The sequence below is a fragment of the Acanthisitta chloris genome, unplaced genomic scaffold, assembly GCF_000695815.1.
Source record: "Acanthisitta chloris isolate BGI_N310 unplaced genomic scaffold, ASM69581v1 scaffold32745, whole genome shotgun sequence".
Taxonomy (NCBI): domain Eukaryota; kingdom Metazoa; phylum Chordata; class Aves; order Passeriformes; family Acanthisittidae; genus Acanthisitta; species Acanthisitta chloris.
The window spans coordinates 6,268-25,854 of NW_008672636.1; the positions used below are offsets into that span (position 1 = coordinate 6,268).

General features: G+C 43.1%; 2 protein-coding genes across 2 annotated transcripts in view; one reads left to right on the forward strand and one right to left on the reverse strand.

The window, feature by feature from the left end:
* DNAAF1 (dynein, axonemal, assembly factor 1) overlaps positions 1-5,428 on the forward strand; it is an 11,305-nt gene extending 5,877 nt beyond the window's left edge. The window contains exons 8-11 of the mRNA XM_009074603.1: positions 649-758; positions 3,501-3,569; positions 4,663-5,032; positions 5,301-5,428. Of these exons, the coding sequence (XP_009072851.1) occupies positions 649-758; positions 3,501-3,569; positions 4,663-5,032; positions 5,301-5,428 (677 nt within the window). The remainder of the gene's footprint in view (positions 1-648; positions 759-3,500; positions 3,570-4,662; positions 5,033-5,300) is intronic.
* Positions 5,429-10,265: 4,837 nt separating this feature from the next.
* HSF4 (heat shock transcription factor 4) overlaps positions 10,266-19,587 on the reverse strand; it is a 20,410-nt gene continuing 11,088 nt past the window's right edge. Inside the window, exons 7-13 of the mRNA XM_009074601.1 lie at positions 18,723-18,822; positions 17,920-18,044; positions 15,890-16,114; positions 14,544-14,649; positions 13,150-13,215; positions 11,645-11,732; positions 10,266-10,462 (exon numbers count right to left, since the gene is read on the reverse strand). Of these exons, the coding sequence (XP_009072849.1) occupies positions 10,266-10,462; positions 11,645-11,732; positions 13,150-13,215; positions 14,544-14,649; positions 15,890-16,114; positions 17,920-18,044; positions 18,723-18,822 (907 nt within the window). The remainder of the gene's footprint in view (positions 10,463-11,644; positions 11,733-13,149; positions 13,216-14,543; positions 14,650-15,889; positions 16,115-17,919; positions 18,045-18,722; positions 18,823-19,587) is intronic.

Below are 19,587 nucleotides of genomic sequence, written 5' to 3' on the forward strand. Positions count from 1 at the left end.
CCCAAATGTCAACGAGAAGACAGATGGTAATGTACACAGTTAAGAACCAAACCAAACTGAGGATGCAGAGATGATGAGCCAAACTCTGTCTCAGGGTATCACCACCTCTGCCATGGCTCAAACCAACTCATTCATAGATAAGAACATCCCATTAGATTTCCACAGTGACTAGATGAAAATAAATACTGGATAAAATATTCTTTAAATACAATAAATAAAAATTTGTGGGCTTAACCTGCAAATTCTGCTACATAAAGGTGGAACTCCACTCCTCAAACATGCCAGGTTTAGTGACAGGACAGGAGAGCTTACAAACTTCCCTTGCTCCTACATAAACTGCACGGTCTGTCTGCCAGCAGAGGCTGGTGATCACTGTGGAGGTGGTTTTGTGCCTTCATGCGTGGAATAATGCTTTCATAGATTTGGTAATACCTTATTGCAAAATGCAGATATTAATTCATACAAACCAAGAAAGACCAAGAATATGATTGGAAGGACAAAGTGCTGGATTCAGCTGTGAAGTCTGCAATGGCAGTCAGGTCCCCAGCAGTTTGGTTTTGCAGTGCTTGCTGTTGCAATATAGAATTTAGTTAGAATTTAGTTAGAATTCAGTTAGTTCCCCGCAACTGACTATTGTTTACTCTTCAGCTCTGCCAAGAGAGGAGGCAGCTACTGACAAGGCCATGCTTCCTGAACAGGATGAATATGCTGGAATTGAACAGTTAAGACTGGAGACACTGGAGAAACTTTATCTTGATGTATGTACTGGATTCAGATTTTGAGTTCACATGTGGGTGTTGTCTTCTGCAAGTTAATTCTTGTAACATCCTGGCCAATAAAGCTGTGTGACCAGGTTTTAAAGAAAGGTCTATTACCAGAAAAGTAAAAGGAAAGAAAGAAAAAAAACCCAAAAGTAAAGTTGCAGGGGGATTCTTTCCCTCCACTATAGCAGATATAAAGAATTCACCACTGCTTCCAAAGTTTATTTTGTCCTAAATTTTTTGTCCTATAAATCACCTGAATTTGACCCTCTACCTCTGTGGTTTCTCTGGAGAAGCTAATGAGGGCTCTCATTTGAAAAATCACAGCACAAAAAATCTGATGGATACCTGTGTCCTTTTAAGCAAAACTCAAATGAAATATGCAGTTGAAAATGTCAACTGTTGCAGAAAAAGCATAAGGAAGAAATAGCAACTCCATCATCGTAAGGGTTACCTGACAGCATTAGATATTACAAATTAATCCTCAAGTTAGGACTGTGATGTCTATTTCCAAGAAAAGCAAAATGTGCATATATATGTGTATATAATAAGTGATTGACATTTGTCATATGGTCTTCTGTTATCTAAGTTTGCTCTCTGATGATGCAGCATTTAAACCTGTTTAGCCACATTTAACTGGGACGTGGACACCACCACGTTTAACCACGAGGAGGACATGGATACAACTGAAAAATACAACCTCACTTCAAAGGAGAACTGTTCAACTTGCCCTAATTAGGACACTGCTGCTAACCTGACAGTGTCAGACTATGACATAACCAGCAATAACAAACTTCAGAGGTTATGATTTCCCAGGGCACTTAATATACTCTTTGATACCTTATACTGCCATTGTTGACTGCTGGCAGAAAAGTCACTTGTATCCTTGCTATGCTCTTAGTTTCCCAGAAAAATTCCATGCTGTTATCAAAGGGCTCAACCCACTGCTTAAATTGAGGTTTGCTGCAGCCTCCTCCTGTTTGGCTGTTTTTAATAACAGGTTTTAAAAAGACAATGGAGAGAGCTGGCAGCAACTCAAAGTACATGCAACATTACTTTTAAAAACAGATCTTGCTTTTTAAATAAAATAAGGCTTTAAATAAAAATAAGGCTTTAAAATAAGCCTGACATTAAGGCTTGAGATACATACTGATAGAGCAGGTGCCCAGAATGTGAAGATCTCACTGATTCAGTATTTGGTTTTCCCTTCATGATCCATAGCAAACTCCTGTGCACACACTTGAATGCAGTGTAAAAGGAACTCCTCAGCACACATGCATGGGGTTTCTTTTGACACATAAAAAACTGTGACTGCTTTAATTCTACAGAAGAAAAACCAAACCCAAATCACATACTAATACACATTTCAGTGTTCTGTGCTACTTTGTTCTCCAGCGACGTTTAGTAATAGAAAGAGCTTCTCCCAAGAACCTCCAGTACTTACACTATTGCTGATTTTCCAAAGAGTCTCAGTGCTGACATAGCAGGGAATGGCTGGGAAGATGCCTGGGGTGAGAAGCTCTGGACCAGCACCATTGCCTTTAGTCCTATCCTGAGTCAGTAGAGGGCTCAGCAGTAATATAAGGGAGAAGAGAGGAGGAGGATATGTAAGGCAGTGGTTGTGACATCCCTTTGTCAAGCAGAAACAAGCTCATGCTGCTGCACATGCCTTGGCAGTGTTTGAACCACATTGCACATACCTAAACCAGGATAACTTTTAGTAAGTGGTTTTAGTTTGATCTGCAAATGCACCCTGCTGATTGAAACAAGACTAACAGCTATTTCCTCTCCCTATTGACATCAAATTCACCCACTACCATTGGTCTCAGGTCTTGATTTGTATGTATTTAATGCTGTTTTTATAGAACCATGTGACTTTAGGGCATGCTGCACTAGCTACAACAATATCAGGAAGCAGAAATTTCCTTTCCTGATTTTAATTCTGTAATAACCTTCACCACACAAGACAGTACCTGATGCTACCAAGCCAAGCAGTTTGCTACAAAATCATTAAGTGCTGAAAACAACTAAAACCAAAAGGAGATGCTTATGCCAATATTGACCTTCACTAAAAAATTGGCAAAAATATACGTTTCTACCTGTGATTTTGCATTCCCACCTTCTATTTTTGCTTTCCTGTCAGTAAATGATAGTTGTCTGAGATAATATTTTCTAGTGGAAAGCTGAAATTATTGAACCTGTCTGAGGAAAAACTGTTCTTGGCAAGCTTGCAGCTCTATAGGCTTAGTTATGAGGCATTCACAGTAAAACATTGGTTTATTACATGTATTTAGGCTAACAGAGTTTACTGATAAGCAATTCCAGGTACACTCAGGTCTGGATTTGTCTCTTACCCATAATGATGGGTTGCAGTTGGGATTAAGTCCATTGAATAGATAAGAAACAGCTAATAGATATAAATCATGTGGGCTTTTAAAATCCTGCTGATGTCTTGCTCTTTATCCTTTTTTACTTCATAATGACACAAAAACAGCACAGTCTGACATTAGGGCTATTACCTTCCTGTTTGCTGTTTCTGGAGAGAGGTGGGTTTTCCTACTCCCACATGTGCTTAACAAAGAAAACTGTCACCTGTGAGAGGATGGCAGTGCAGTTCTGCTGGCTGTGGCCTCACACCCTGATAAGCATTGCTGTAAAAATTTCCAATGAGCCAAAGATGTCATATTTCATGGGTACAGTAGCTTTTCCCACTGATTAATGACCTGTGATTGTTTTCAGGAACTGCCTGATTTAGAAGATGTAGATGTAAATGGATTTCCCCCAGACAAGGAAATCTTTGTTCAAAAGGTAACATTTTTGTTCATTGCAGTAATGAAGCTTCTCTGAACACATTTACAGATATGTTTCAAAAGGAGGGTAGTCTAAGCTGTGAAATGCTGGTTTGGGAGATGCAATCAGTCATGCATTTATTAAACTAAAATGGATGTTGCAGCAGATCATCTCCCCTTGTAAATCTTTTCTTTACATTTGATTTTTTATATTACTGTGTAGCAAAAAGAGGAGAACGAAAACCTAAGATCAAGAATGCAGCAGTTACATACGTTTAATTTCTTAAGTAGTATGTAGTGTTGTAATGAAATTACTCTTAAAATATACTTTACCAGTACTAATATGGTGCAAAGGGCTGAACAGACAAAACAAATTGCTGCTGAATAAAGTCTGACTTTTCAACTTAAAACACAGAGAGACAAACTCCTCTGCACCAGTGCAGGCTAGTCCTTGTCCACCTTAGTGTTGCGCTGTGCCCAAACTGATCTTTTAGGCAAAAGCCTAGAAACAGAAACAGAGGAGAAAAAACCAAACAACACAGCTTTGACTCTCCTGCTGATTGTGGAACTATACTGATCTTGCTGAAGACAAGAGGTTGGAACAGTATATGTTCTTACATGTCTCTTCAAGATAATCCCAACTTTTCCTAGTCAGTGTCAGGCATGGAATTCAGTTGGTGTTTTGGATAACAGAGTTGCAAAATGTCTTGGCCAACAAAGCCACCAATTAAAAGGAAGCAAGGGAAGGAAACAGAGAGGATTAGTGGAGGAGCATGTGTTAGCAGCTGTCACAATCTGAGTGCTGCTCCATTTTCAGCTGAAGACAGACACAGATTAGCAAGGTCCCTCTGGAGTGAGGTAATAGAATAGAGCCCACACATTGCTGAGTTGCTGAAATAGGTCTTTTTATGAACTGTTACTAGTTTATGGTCAGTTCCATCCATTCATCCACAAAGCAGCAGAGCTATGGGTGAAGCACATCTCCCATACATTTTAAGAGAACAGCACTTCAAAGCTGACAACTGTTACATGTATCCAAGAGATACTTACCCATCCTTTAGCTGTTACATCTAAGAATAACACATTCTCAACTACATTTTCTACCTTTACAGCAGGACTGTCGCCCAAAGATTGAAATAATTTCCGAAGTGACAAATGACTGCGATTCTGCGTTAGAGGAAAACAATACGAGCTTGTTTGAGGATTCAGTAGAAGTTCCAACAGCAATTTTTTCAAATGTGTGTAGGAGTCCTACAGAGCATGAAAAGGAGCACTTAAGGCCCTTTCTTGAAAGCTTCTTTATAGAGCCTGCTAATTCAGAAAGATACCTGGAGATCAAAGATAAGCAAGGAGTCCCCTCAAAACCCTTGATACAAGAGGTAGTCCCTGAGCCCAAGGACCATCTACTGTTGTCACCAGTCTGCCACCAACCAGATGACCCAAGCCCCTGGGAAGAGGATGGTAAGATTACAGTGACATTATTACTCACAGAAAAAAATGTGGGTGGCACATACACACCAAAAGTAAGGATCTGTTCAGCTCCTTGCTGAAGGTCGTTAGTTACAATCACCTTTTCCTTTTTTTTATGTGGGAATCCTAATAAATTAAGAATTAAAATATTGTTTTCTCTTTTTTTCTACACGGGATTTCTTGCCAAGTTTCATTTAAATGGTTTTAAAACATTGGGCTCTATGTTTGTTTTCTCAGACCACCAGTGAGTTTCATTTCCCTTTTGCCTTTGTGCTTTTAGCAGGGAATGGCAGTGATGGAGAAGCACAGGTCCTGGCTGTTGGAGAATGGCTAACAGATCAAGGACATACTTCTATGGAGGTGCTGTGTCAGCAGGGAGACACCCACCATCCCAAACAGGAGCAGTAAAGGTGGGAAACAGCAACCAGAGACAAGGACGCGGCCACCTTGATGCAGCATTAGGATGAGCAAAACAAGCTGTGGCTAAAAATAGAGGCAGAAGGGAGTACTCCTGGGAGAAGCAGGCCAACATTGTTGTAGTCTGTTAACCAATCAGAATTTGACAAACAGGCACACATTATGGAAAAGTGTATAAAAGAACCCTGGCCAAAAATAAAGTTTGAAGGCTTTTGCAGCATCTCATATTGAGTGTTTTGTGTCTTCCCTGCTCGTGAGCTCTCTGCACCTGGCTGAGGGGGAAGGATGTCCTCACAAAGCACAAGGTTACAAGGACAGTGAGGGTGGATTGAATTCATCACCCTGAAAAAAAACAGACCAAATCTGGAGCACAGCACCTGGCTGACTGCAGGGAGTTCTTCCCAAACCATGGAGCTTGGCAATGGGACTGTTAGGTAAAACTGATTGTGATGTTAGTTAAAAGTCACTGTGATAAAAACCCACTGCCCTTGGCTCCAGGCTCCTCAGGGCAGCTGGCAGCATTCACTTCTTTGAAAGTGAGGGCACTGCAGTTTTGGGGTTAAATTCCACTCTTGTGTTATTTGTGCCTTTGCATCCTTCTAGAAATCACTTAGTTAAATGTTTACAGCTTAGCATTTCATCACAGATGTAGTTTCAATGCAAAATGTAACATGTCTGTCATTTGAACTAAATAAAGATTCTACTTGTAACCACATATATTTTAGCTTGTTATTTTGTATTTTAACTCATTATGCCAAAACAGATGCAGAAATAACATTCATACATGGAAAATCTGGGTTTGCCTTTTAGATCAATCTGTGATGAAGCATACACTAATATCTGCTGCTGTGACTGTTTTTCATTGTGAGATGTCTCTCTGGACTTCAAATATAATCAAAAAATAACCAGCTAAAGCCAGTCAATGGGATTCTTCTTCTATTGGCATCTCCCTTACATCACAGTGGTAGTCTTGTGCCAAAGTGGAATGGCAAATAACAGCAGCAAAGCCTCCACCAGGTTCTCACTTCTTCTCTTCCCTTTTATTTTCCTTTCTTTCTCCTCCTTCTGAGCTAGAGAATAAAACTCAAGGAAGTGGAGATGGTGTGAGAGCTGTGCTTCCTCTGCCACACTGCAGAAAGGGAATTGGGAGAAACAACTCTTGGCCAGTTCTGCTGGAGCAGTGCTGGTTCTCATTTTCCTAACACAGCAGCAGCTCTGCTAGTCAGTAAACAATGACTGCTCAGTGCTCAGGCACAATGTGGCACAGTTGGCCTCATAGTCAAGGGCTGACCTTCTTTTTGTGATATAAAGAACAATCACAACAGTGGAACAGGCTAAGCTCAAAGTGACCTCACTTCATTAAGCCACACCCAGATTTAGGTGAATGACTTACTTCATGTTTCTATAAATAGCTAATAATTTGTAATACCTAGAATTGAATAGGCCTTGTAGACATGCACATGGAAAGAAACAAAATGTTACTCTGGGCTTGTTGGGAATTAAGTGGGCCTAGGTGCCATCTGGTGGCAAGAGAACCAGACCTGACTGTAACACAAAGGAATTGTCAAAGCCCTCAGAGAAGAACACAATTGATTTAAATTTCAGCAGTTTTCCACCTTTCATGATTTAAAACATGCTGGTAAAATCCTTGGCCTTCAGGACAGGGCAGAAGGGTGAGCCAAGGGCCTGTGGAGAACAGGCTTCTCTGAAAGCACCAGACAGGAATCTGCTCTTCAGAAAACTGCAAATGCTGCCAGCAACCCATGTGAGCTCCATCCTAGGAAATTGCTGCTACCTTTTCCAACAGAAAGCTGGAAAAGGACTTCTTTGAGGGCTTTGGGCTATGCATTTTTCCATGCTGTGTTTAGTGCCTATCCTCGTACTCTCTTATCACACTAAAAACAAGCAAGAAGGACCATATTACGTTTATAAACAAAAGATTTTAAAAAATCATTCCAAGTGTGATGTTTGAGCTCTATTATCACCCAAAGCAAAACAAAAAAATAGGATAAATGGGGGGAAAAAATGCAAGTTTCAAGAATTATAGATTGTTTTAGTCTGACCCTGATTTTACCAGATGTACCCACCCTGACCAGCATCTTAGTCTGGAGGAATCAGAAGTCAGCAGCTTTCTGAACACATTTCACATGCAAGATCTCTCCAGCTCCTGTGTGTTCACACAGCAACCACAACCCACCAGCAGGCCCTGCATGCCCTCAGGTCAATCTCCTCACTTAGAAGTGATTCTCACTTGTTGGTGAGGACTAGCAAAGGAGAAAAGGAGTAAGGGGCAGACGAAAGGAGTGAGAGAAATGCCAAAGCAGGACTAAATGAGAAAAAGGAAACATGTTTAATTAGTGTTTTCTGTAAAACTTTACAAATGTACAGCATAGTGCAAAAAACGCAGTCTCAGCACATCACCTTCAAGTAAAATTAACAATGTAAAAAGCTGAGGAACACAAGTTTCCTTCTGCACAGGAGTGGCTCCTGAATTCTCTTCTGGAGGTTCCTCTCTCACCATCAAGCTCCAATCTCATGTTTATAGTAGAGCAAAAAGCCTAAAGAAAACTCCAAGAACCATCCCAAGAAGCTGCTCACCATGAGCACAGGCTGCAGCTTGTGCTGTCAAACACACTGCAGCCTGAGATGGTGTCAGGTGCCTTGGCCAAGCTGCACCTGAGCCTGCTCACAGACAGCTCTCCTAAGATGGTTCATTTCTCAACCCCAACTAGACAATCCAGTAAGACACTGAAGCGAACGCCTAACCTCAAGCATGTGACAGGCTTCATAAAAATTTGGGAAAGCTATTCAGGAGCTTGAAGTTAAGCATGTGCTTAAATACCTTGTTGGATCAATACATTCAGTGTTAACATGACAGCAGCCTAGTGTGTGTAAGTTCAGAGAAGGATGTAAATCTTGAACATACACTGTCGGGTGTCGGGAGACACCGGACAGTTTTCAATTATCTATGAGAAAAGAAGTAAACAGAGTGCAACTCAACTTTCCATCGCTGGAAATGGCAAAATAGAGTGGCAAATGGGCTGATCTAGGTGAACTTTCTAAGCACAAATCTGTCAAAAAGAAAAATCTTCTCCAGGATACACTCAAGCACGTCATCTAAATACCAGGCCAATGGGGGCTGCCAGAGTTTTCCCTTAGTCCTGAACACAAAAACAGTGGCTGGGATGCATTCAGAAGCTCTCACAACCTTGCCCCTGCACAGATTGCACCACCAAGGTGGTGACAGAGCTCCCAGCACATGGGAATCAGATGGGGAAAAATGTGCTCAAAAGTGAATGTTTCTGAACTAACACATCTGTTCACATAGTGATAAAATGGATGGAGGAAAGGGCTGTGACAGGAAGGTCCATTTCAAACATGCTCATCTTATTGAGATTTTGAGCCTGCACTCATCTGATTGACTACCTTTTGGGGTGGTTGCTGCTTGACCAGGATGATCAGAAATACAGTTTATAACCAAGAATTGTCATGGCAATGAAAATGGGCAGAGCATTTCTTCAAAACGATACTGGCACAGCTTACACCTCCCTGTCTAAGCCCTTAGGAGGCCTGAGTTAATTGAATTTCCTGGGTCTGTCCTACTGCATTTGGGTAGCTTTCCTAAGGAAAAGCAACTCAGAGGATATTGAGATAAATAATACGTTCTCATTAGAACTACAGCATAAAAAACAAAGCTCTGCTTTGTTGAGAAACTCAGTTGTCAGAAACCACATGGAAGGGGAAGATTAGTTCAACCTTTGAGGCTGGTCTCAGGTGCACAAAGGACAGAAGAAAGGTTTGTGGGACATGGTGGACTAACTCTTCTGCCTCTCTCCTACACTGAGCAGCTGAGAGTCCTTCTAAAAAGGGGATTCAATCAATTCAACTGTTTAATCAGATTTTATACATCAATAAAACAACAGGCACATCTTCAGGGGAAATAGAACAGGTCAAGGCCAAGGAAAAAGAAAGAAAACATTGGACTGGACATGGAATACTTAGCCAGCACCAAAACCCAGAGTGTGCTCCCTCAATCCTCTCTGCACATGGAAAATCATGTATGCAGAAGAGTCTATCCCTTTTTCATTAAGTATGGAGTGCCCTGCCCTTACGTAAGAGAAAATAAATTGGGGGCAAACCAAATCCCAAACAACAAACGCTCTCAATTCAGCACGGGATGTTTTGTGGCCTGTGATGTTCTGTAACTCCCCTAAGAGCCAGAGACACATTTTTGGAGGTGTCACTCAGAAAATGATATTCAGCACACCCCCAGAGATCATCCTTTTCCTACTCAGGAGGATAAGGGAGAGGCACAGGTGCATCCCATCAAACTCAGAAAACAGATAAAAAAATTATTTTAGAGCATTGGACTGGCATGCAGAACTATTTTCCTATTTAAAAAACAGCATCAAGAAGGGTCAGGCACCTTAGCTAATCTGTGCGGCCCTAATAAAATCCAACAGTTTGCTGTTGCAGACACTAGTCAGGATCACTATTTTATGAAGTCCCAGATGGACTTTCAAGCTACTCTTCACTTAAATTTTATTAGAAGATTTGAAATTTCTAAAAGCATTTTCAAGAAAAAATATCCTGCCAAGGTCTCACTCCCCCAGGAGTAAGCACCAGAAGCAGTATTTTGTTTTAAAAAACACTGAAATCCAGGTGCAGGGAGGGGAATGCAACAGCTACTGACCTTTTCCATCTACTCCCCAAAAAAGGGCACAAAAAGAAACTCTCTCGTGGGTTTCTGAGTCACTTGTGTTTCTTTACATTCAAACCTGTGGATGCTTGGATGGGTGGGAGGAGATGTTGTTCCCTGGAAGCTAAATCACTGGCTGTTGTCCATTGAAGAGCTCAGGTTTAGAGGGATATCCCCTTGGACACCCACAGAGGACATGTAGGGAGCCATATTTTCAGATGGAACATAGAGAGATGAACTTTCAGGCAAGCTGATGAGGTCGTTCCCAAAGATGGACTGACGATCCATGAGGAACTGCTGGGTGCTTTCAAGAATGGCAGCTTTCCCTAGGAAGGCAAATGGACAGGAGAAAACTCAGCTTCTGGAGGGTAAGTTACCCCAATTTACATAGGTAGAACTGAAAAGTGACAAGTCCCCACTGCAACAGGAGGTGAGGAGCTCAGTCCAGGCCAAAATTGCTTGGAAACACTTGAGTTAAACTTGGACTCACTCAAAAGCCCATTAAAATCAATGGGAATCTCTGCAGGTCACCAGGCTGGGATCTGCCTGAGTGCTGAAATGCCTTGTAAGAAGTGAAAGGGGGATGAGTAAATGGTTGGAGACAGTAAGAAGTGGATGAGAGCAGCTTTCTCCTTCACTCAAGAACTGTCTGTTCTTCCTCCTCTTTGAGAAAGGAGATCTGTCAATTGTCCCATTATTCCAGCATCACAGCACTGCATGGACCAGAGAGGCTTTGCAAACAGGATGCTCAAGGACTCTCTCCAGTGTAACTGGGCTTTTAATGCCTGTGAGATGCTCATGCAAGATGCTGAGGCTGAAAGTCCTTGAACAACATGCAGTAAGTCAAAACTCTGGGGTGGGCTCAGGTGGCTACAGCACCAAACTAGGGCTCACAAAAGATTCTCTTTCAGGTCTTTCCCAGATGAATATGCATGAAAATAATCATATATCACTATTCCATGACCAGGAAAACACTTCTAGATTAATATTTAAGGTCAAGGACACACGTTATGTGTCAGCAAGTGGGAGAAGATCAGCTGGAGAGTTCCCTTGAGGTCTGCTAAAAGGTTTGGAGAAACAGAACTTTGCCTCTGGCTGCTAGCAGCTACTGGGGCACCTCCTCTGCAGCAGGAGCCAGAGGAAACCCAGGGCCTGCACATCTCTTACCAGCCCGACCCACTTAGATCACCACATTGCTCTCAGGTGGCAATGAACAGGCAGAGAAAACAGTGGAGACATCAACAAACATGATGAGGGCCCATGCAGAGACAGAGGTAGTCCAATTCCATTGAACCTCAGCTCATCCTCCATACTATCCCAGTGCTCAGTAACTAGCTTAGCAGCTGCTGTGGAAACATTGATGACTGACAGGGAAATAAACTAACAAACGTGGTTTGTTCCCTCAAATGGCAAACAGTCAGTGCTGGACATGGTGTCCAGCTGCTGACATCTGCAACACCTTAATGACATCCCCAATGCCAAGTCTGCAGAGCTGCTGCTGCTCCTACCTGGGCAGGTGTTGTTAAACGGAGGGTTGAACACTTTCGAGGGCAGCTCAGTTGCATTCTTCTCCAGATCCACTGTGAGTCGCTGCATCTTGATGCAAAAATATAAACTACAATGTACAATTATACAAAGACAGGGGAGCTTGTTAGAACTAGGCCATTTCTGGACATCAGTGCTTCATCATGCTGCACAACACCCACCAGTAATGCAAGCCATCCTTCCTGCCCTGCCTGTCCTCCCAGACTTGTCTGCACTTTGCTAAAACAGCCAAAACCATGTGCTCAAGGGCAGATCTGCCTGATGGAGAAGGTTAAGGGAGGTGCAATACCCTATTTATCACTGGCTAATATGGTGTGAATCTCATGACAGGCAGCCAGGCTGGTGTCACTGTGGCTGTTCCTGCCCAGCTGCCATACAAAGCAAACTCACAGTCCTCTGTTAGCCTGGAAAGGGATTTTCATTCCATTTGCCTATGACTGTCTTTAAAGTAAAACCAGCTTTTGCTTGCAGAGTGCTCTAGGCATGGAGCTGTTCCGGGGGTTGCTTCCAGGCTTCTCTGTGCTCATGACTTTCTGCAGGACAAGCAGCCTAAGGGCAGACAGCACCAGCTGCTGGGAAATTCAGTGGGCTCGAGGACTTAACTATTGAATGTTGTAGCCTCCCTTCTTGGCCTTTTCTCTCATGCAATCCTTTCTGAAAGGGAAAGTCTTGCTTCCAAGATTTGCTGATATTATCTGCCTCTTCAGACATTCTCCTTCGTAACACTCAGGAAGTGGAATTGCCGGGTAAATTCAAAATTATTAAATCAAAACCTAAAAAGGATGTTGCTGCTATGAAGAAGCCTTAGAGACCTTTCACACTTCATTAAAGCAGATTACACTTGGCTTGTGCATCTGTAGAGACGGCAGAACCATCCAAGTCTTCATCCAACTTGGCTGCCAGTGAGGGCTCTGAAAATTCACCCTCCATCATGCAGTAAAAAGAACCCAGCCATGAAACACACTTCAGCATAAATGCTTCTGTGAGTCTATGGTTTCCTTCACTGTTTATTAAATCACCATATGCACTTCAGAAATGTCTGTGACAATGTCCATTTCAAACAAATACTGCCAAAAAATCCCTCCTCATTTCTTCATGTACAGGCATTTATGAACCTCTGTTCTAAATGCAGGGACAGCTGCACTTTATAAAGGCATGTTTTGTCTCTAAACAAGCTCTGGATGAGTGGGAAAAACAGGTCAAGACTATAAGACAACACTCTCAGCCTACTCTTAGGAGATGTATATGTGCTGTATTTTACCCCACGGTCCCCTCTGGCTATAAAACCTTCAGTTATGCACGAGCTCTGCTTCTTAGTTCCATTAGTATTTGAGTAACCTGATCTAGTAGAAGGTGTCCCTGTCCGTGGCAAGGGGTTGAAACTAGATGAATGTTAAGGTCACCTCCAACCCAGGCCATTCTGTGTTTCTCTGACTGTTATCATCTCTCAGAAATACACATCTCTTACCGGGGACAGACTGGCTTCCATTTCAGTCAAATTCCACTCACTCAAAGATAAATTGGGATTAAAGACCTGTTGGGAGAAAAATACAGTTAGGGCTCTGAAAGGTGTGCTGGTTTGAGACACTCATGTCCTCTGCTGTCTGCCCTGCACTAACCCAAGCTATAGGTGAAGGCTCATGTGTGCTGACTCATGGCATGGCCAGAACAGCCTGGGCAGAGCTGTGGGCACCTGCTGCCTGCCAGTGGAGGGACAGCACAGACACCTGGGGCCACAGTCATAAACCAGAGCAGCTCTGTGTGTCATTGCACACGCAAGACAAAGCCCTTTGTGCTGGTCTTGGGTCCTAGGACACTTCCAGATTCATATGGTTTTTAAAAGCCTCCCAAAAGTCCTTAGCAGAGGGCAGATCACTGCTGCAACAATGGTGATTGTTTGAGAAGTGTGAGCCATCTGGGAAAAGCAGCTGTTGATCTGGGGGACAATCTTAGGATTCATTCTCACTCTTGTGACGGTAGTTGCACAGAGAGAGAGAAGTGTGTCAGTAACAGGAAAACATTTCCTAATGAGAAACAAGAAACAGACACCAACAGTCAGTGATAGAGAAAGCCATTAGAAAAGCTTTCTGTAAAGTCAGAGTCAATCACAGACACTTGGGAACTGAGTTGAAGAGAACAAGATTGATTTTTAAAATGATTTTTCATTCCTGTTTATCCATGCAAGCTGACAACATGCTGTGTCTTAAGCACCCCCTCAAGGGAGCCTATCTTTGACACATGGACTCTGTTCTTACGTGCAGAGTTATTTGATTATTGGTAAAACCCTTTCATATAATAACTATATGTACAGAAAAATAAACAAACCTTCCTATTTCTGCATATATACCTAGGAAAAAAATCCACCATTCATTTCTAGAGAAAGGTGATCTGAGAACTGAGACAGACAAATCAGCAGAGAGAGAATTTGACTTTGGCTACACTTCCCCGAATGTGAAGCAAAGGGGAAGATGGTAAAAACTAAATACAATCTAGGAGTATCTAAGATGCAGAATATGCAGAAAATAAACTAACTCACACAAAGCAATTACCAAACTAGCTAGAGAGTCATATTAAACCTATTTTACACCAATATATAAGGTCTCATGTTGACATCTCTATCAAACACACTGTGTTTTGTGCTTCTAGAAGTTCAAATATGTATATTTTCAAAGTGTAAAGCAAAGCATCATTTAAATCTGAAATGATTCTTAAATGAGCAGGTCGAAACAGAGCTGTGACTCTACGGGCAGCATTTGGCAGACAAAATGCCACACAAGAACAAGCAGCATGGTCTGATTTACAGTCCAAAGAACCACTGTGAACTTCCCAACTGTCTGACACAGCCTCCCTGGCAACACTCACGTCCAAGAGGCTGGCAGGCTCCAGCCCATACTGCTGGCTCCTCAGCAGCAGCTGCAGCCCTTCCAGGCTCCAGTCAGTGCCCTCCAATGGGTCTGAAATATCTGTTCTGAGAAAACACAAGGGGAAATATTGCCACGAAGGAAACTTGCACAGACACATATAGAAAACAGGACTGAGCAGACATCCAACAGGATGTTTATGTTTAAATCTCATTTTGAAAACCAAGAGCCCACTGTGAGCTTGGGTTTATGTCATATGTTGGTTTAATCCCCTAGGTAGAACTCAGCAGAGCACACAGGGGACTGAGCTGATGGTAAAACAAGTGAGACTACACTCCTGGGTGATGCATGTGGTTTGGGGATGGATAGTCTGTGCACATCTCCTCAAGACTGGGAAAATTAAATCTTTCCTTAGAAAAAATCCTTTTAGAGAGGCACTTGGAACCAGAACAGGCTGCATTGCCATCCTCTGTGGTCCAAGATTGGTGAATTACTGTTAACTATTGCTTTTTAAAGGAGTGACTTTTACTTGCAGGCTGCATTTACTTGAGATGTTCAGCTGAAGGATCAACAGTGAGGCCCTGCTGTGTTTAATCCCCCAAAAAGCTATAAAAAATTTCTTTTTATATCAGGTCTTTTTAAAAAGGACTATTTTTCTTCTAATAAAATTGTTTTAAGTATCCAGGAGGAGGAATTTGATTCTCTGTAAGGACCTAAAGGAAAATGAAGTCTTTTCTGATAACCCTATTAAGTGTCTTGTGTTTCCCCGTTCCAGTCCTCCTTACACTGCTGCAGTTGCCATCAAGAATGAACTGCAGTTAACTTCCACATCATCCACCAAGCTGCACCATGCTTTCCTTCTGCTGGTGAGGTCTTTGAACACTCACCCACGACACTGATGCTGTTGGCATTTCAGTCTCAAAAGCCACAGCTCCAAAAGTGGCTCACTCAGACTTCCCTGTGGCTGAGCCTGACAACACTGTGCTAATCTCCCTGTAGAAGTGTAGCATGGTCCAGTGGCCTGCAAGGCTGCAGACATGGATGCTGGTCTGGGCTCCAGCTTTCACCTGGACCTTGGGCAAATCCCTCTCACTGCAAAAAGCCTCTTCCTGCTCCCACAGCTCTGATGCACATCCTCTGACAGCTCTTCCTCTGCTGGGTCCTTCAAGAAAGTTATCCACAGATCCCTCACCTCTGTGAACTGCCCCCTGGGTTTCAAGGGTCCTCTAGCAGGTGCCACAGGTACAGGCTGGAGCTCACCAGGCTGCATTTGGTGACAAAGTCACCCTCCACCCCCACCAGCAAATGGGAAGAGGCAGGGCCACAGCTCTCCCTTGCTCCACTCACCTGTCCAGCAGTGCCCTTCTGCCTCTTCTCTCAGGTGGTTGTGAGGTCCCAGGTGGGGCTGCACCACAGCTCCCTTTGCCTTCCAAAACAGACTGAACCATGGCCACTGGCAGCACAGGGGGCTCGGAGCAAGCCCTGCAGCCTGGCAGGGGCACATCAGGCTCCGCGCTGGGCTTCACTCCAGGGCTGACTGGCTCTTCCTTGATCAGCATAAGACACTTCTCTCTGGGTCAGAGACAAGACTTAGCACCACACAAACATCTGCTCTGCAAAGGCCTCATGCTATTGGGAAGGGCAGTGGTACAAGGGTTTGCTTCCACTTCCCAGCAAACTGTCCCAGAAGGTTTTTCCATTCCCCCAGATGCGCAAAAGAAACCAGCAGTCACCTTTTCAACAAGCTCCAGAAATACACTCATCTGGAATATCTTCAGTCACTTCATCAGTCATAACTATAATGAATTTGTCCTATTCAATTGTTTAGCAAATATGGAAAATACATTTCCATGGGTTGGTCATTCCTCAGATGGGTGTTAGGGACAGGTTAAAGGGTCACTAGGCTAGAGAGGTTCCTCTGAAAAAGAGAAGCCTCCACCCTAGAGACAGGAATGGGATCAGCAAGACCTTCCCATGCAGGAAAGAATTGGACCAGCAAGTAATTTAGAGATCCCAAAGACACAGGTCAGGATCTTGTGGCCCTACAGGACTTGGAAGAGAAGCTATCAAGATCTGTAGGCCCAGTCAGATGCTTTATTTGTTTGGAGGCAAAGACTTTGTCTTTTTCCAGTGGGAGAGTCACTACATTATTCCCAGACATATGACAATGAAGTTTTGATTAGTAGCACTTTGCATGTAAAAATCTACTCTGTATTACTTACAGGAGATTTTACAGCTACCTATGAACCTGCACAGCTGGAGCCAAAGTGATAAAGGCACATAGTTCAACAGGGCATGAAAAGCCATTCTAACAAAATACTTTCATGCAACACCCACAGACTTGCTTTGCTGCAAGACAACCCACAAGCTTCTCACATATAGGATGGCACGTGACACTACAGAGCCTTCCTCAGAATTCCTTTCAGATCACCTTCTCATCTTATGGATCCTAAACTCTCACCAGAAGCTCATGTCGATTTAGGAATGGATTAGGGCTGGCTCAGGTTCTCAAGTCGTGCAGACACAGCACAGACCAGAAGCCACCAGATGGCACTCAGTAATTAGCAGAAATAAGCAACTTAACTTGAACATCATATTAAAGTTTTTCTGCTTTAGAAATGGCTTCCAGGGTTGCTGGGGTTTTTTCATCTGAAGCTCTTTACATGCTTCTAGCTAATTTTATGGCCGTGGTTTCAATTATGTGGCAGATTTACAGGCAATTTCTGCTTTGCCTCTACGACTGAGAAACTTTCCATGATTCATCTGCCTACTTACTTTCCACTGACATAGCTGTAGCTATTCTGCTACTAGCCCTAAATACACTGCATGTCTGTGGCAGGAAGAGATAAGAATTCAAATAGCTCTGCATTCAGTTCTTAAGTTACTGGGGCCTTTTCACAGAAAAGTTGTCAAACATCGGAAGTTGCTGTGATGCTACATTTCTGTTCTCATTAGCAGAAAGACGTACAATTTGATTCTGTTTCTTCTTCATCAAAGCTAAAGGAAACCTCCTACCTCTCTCCCAACAAACCCAACAAGTGTTAGTATCTCATTATTTGGCTAAGTCTGAGACAGGTCCTGTCTTGAGGACAAAATAGAAAGAAACATAGAATATTTCTTGAAGAGGTGAGTGGAAGTTCTCAGCATGAAACTCAGGACTTTGCTTTGAAAGTTATGCTGTTATTACCCCTCTCTAATTCAGAAAATCTGACCCGCTTGGCAAAGTGGGAAGAAGTATTCCATCCCACCATCTCTATAGAGATTTGTGAATTACACAGAAACTTTGGTGGGATTATAGCCAGAAAATCTCCTGGGGAGAGTTGCATAAGCCTGTCCATACCCAACTCTCCCTACTTTTTAATCACAAACATGTTTACCTGTCATTTTCAGGAGGGGATTGCATGTTTATTATGTTGGATGGTGATGCTTCAGTAACATCAGATATGATGGGTCCTCCAGCAATTGCAGGGCTGTTTAAGCAGGCAGCAGGTTCTGTTGATGGCTAAGAGGAAAGCAAAAATCATATAGATTTATCCTTCTGAACCCCAGAACAAATCTAAGGCCCTATCTGAGATCATTACAGTTTGCTTACAGTGACCCTGAGTTCTCCCTGTATAGAAACCAAGAAAGCTTTTACCTACTATGCAACATTATCATTTTCTCTCACCTTTCCTGCAACCACACAGAGACACAGGCATGAAATAAGGACTGTGACTGAAGTGTCAACTACCAGGAGGTTTTACCATGTCTGATATTTTGCCTAGACTGCTCAGCTTCCTCTGAAGGACACAAGTGTCGTGTCTGCTCTGATGGGGTAGGGTGATGGTGAGGATCCCCCAGCGACTACAAAAATCTGGCTTTGGTCAGAAAGATCATAGTACCTACTCCTAGGACACAATTGTTCCTCTCTGCCCTCAAAGCAAACCACCTGAGGTAGCACCACAGAGAGTTTGGTGTGCAGGGTCTGCCTTTGCCTCCCACATGAACGTGGCAGCACAAGTGCATGCAAACCTCCTGAGCTGGAGATATAATAAATGTCACTCAGCTTCACAAACCTCTTCTCTGCTGCCAAACTCTTGACAAATTACTTACTCCTTAGTCTGTCTCCATTATTGCTTCAAACATTTTCCCACCCTGGCCAAAGCAACCCCACAAAGCTCAGAGGCTGGTGTGAACCTACCGACTGGATGAAATAGGGGTCATGGAGAGGGTCTGTAGACAAATGCCGGCTGAACTTGGACACTGGTGGAGCTGAGATCCCATTGTCAAGCATCAGAGGTCTGTGAACAGAAAAAGGTTCGTTTTCCAGCCCATATTGACTGGCTCCTGGTTGCTCATACAAGAAACATCTCTCAGCTAAAGTACCCTGGGTACTCTGTTTTGTCTCAGTTATCTGGGACAGAAATCTCAGGGTCTGTCTTGTCCAGTGTTATGGACAAGGAAAGGAAACGACAATTTTGGAGGAGGTCACATAGAGTCCCCAGGCAGCACTCCGCTCTGCAAGTTGCTCCAGGCTGCACACCCTGCTTTCCCCCAGCCATTTACAAGATGAAGGAAAACACAACTGTGAAAGGTACAACATTAAAGATGCAGGTATAGACACCAGAGTTGAGGTTCCAGGAAGACAGACCTTTGTGTTCCCACAGAAGCAGATGCTCAAATTGCCATGCACAACTCTACAGTTTGCTGCTGGGTTGTATAACATGGTCCCTCTTCATAGGAAGGTCAAGACAATTGCTGTGCAGATAGTTCTCTGCTTTTTTGCCCCTTTCAGCACAGTTTCTAACTAATTATTTTCTGTTTTATTTTTCAAAAAAAGCAGTGGTCTAAGACAACATCTTTTGGACTGCAAAGTTTTTACATGGAGGGCATGGCCCTGACGGCGGACGTTAGAGATCAGATCTGGCATCTCATTTCTCAGCTTCCCCACTCCACTGGAGGCAACTTTACTAGTCATGAATGTCAGCAATCAGAGCATCTCCTATCCTCCCCCTGAGCCCTCTTCTTTGCTACCTGCAGAGTTTATTCCCTCCAAGAGGTTCAGC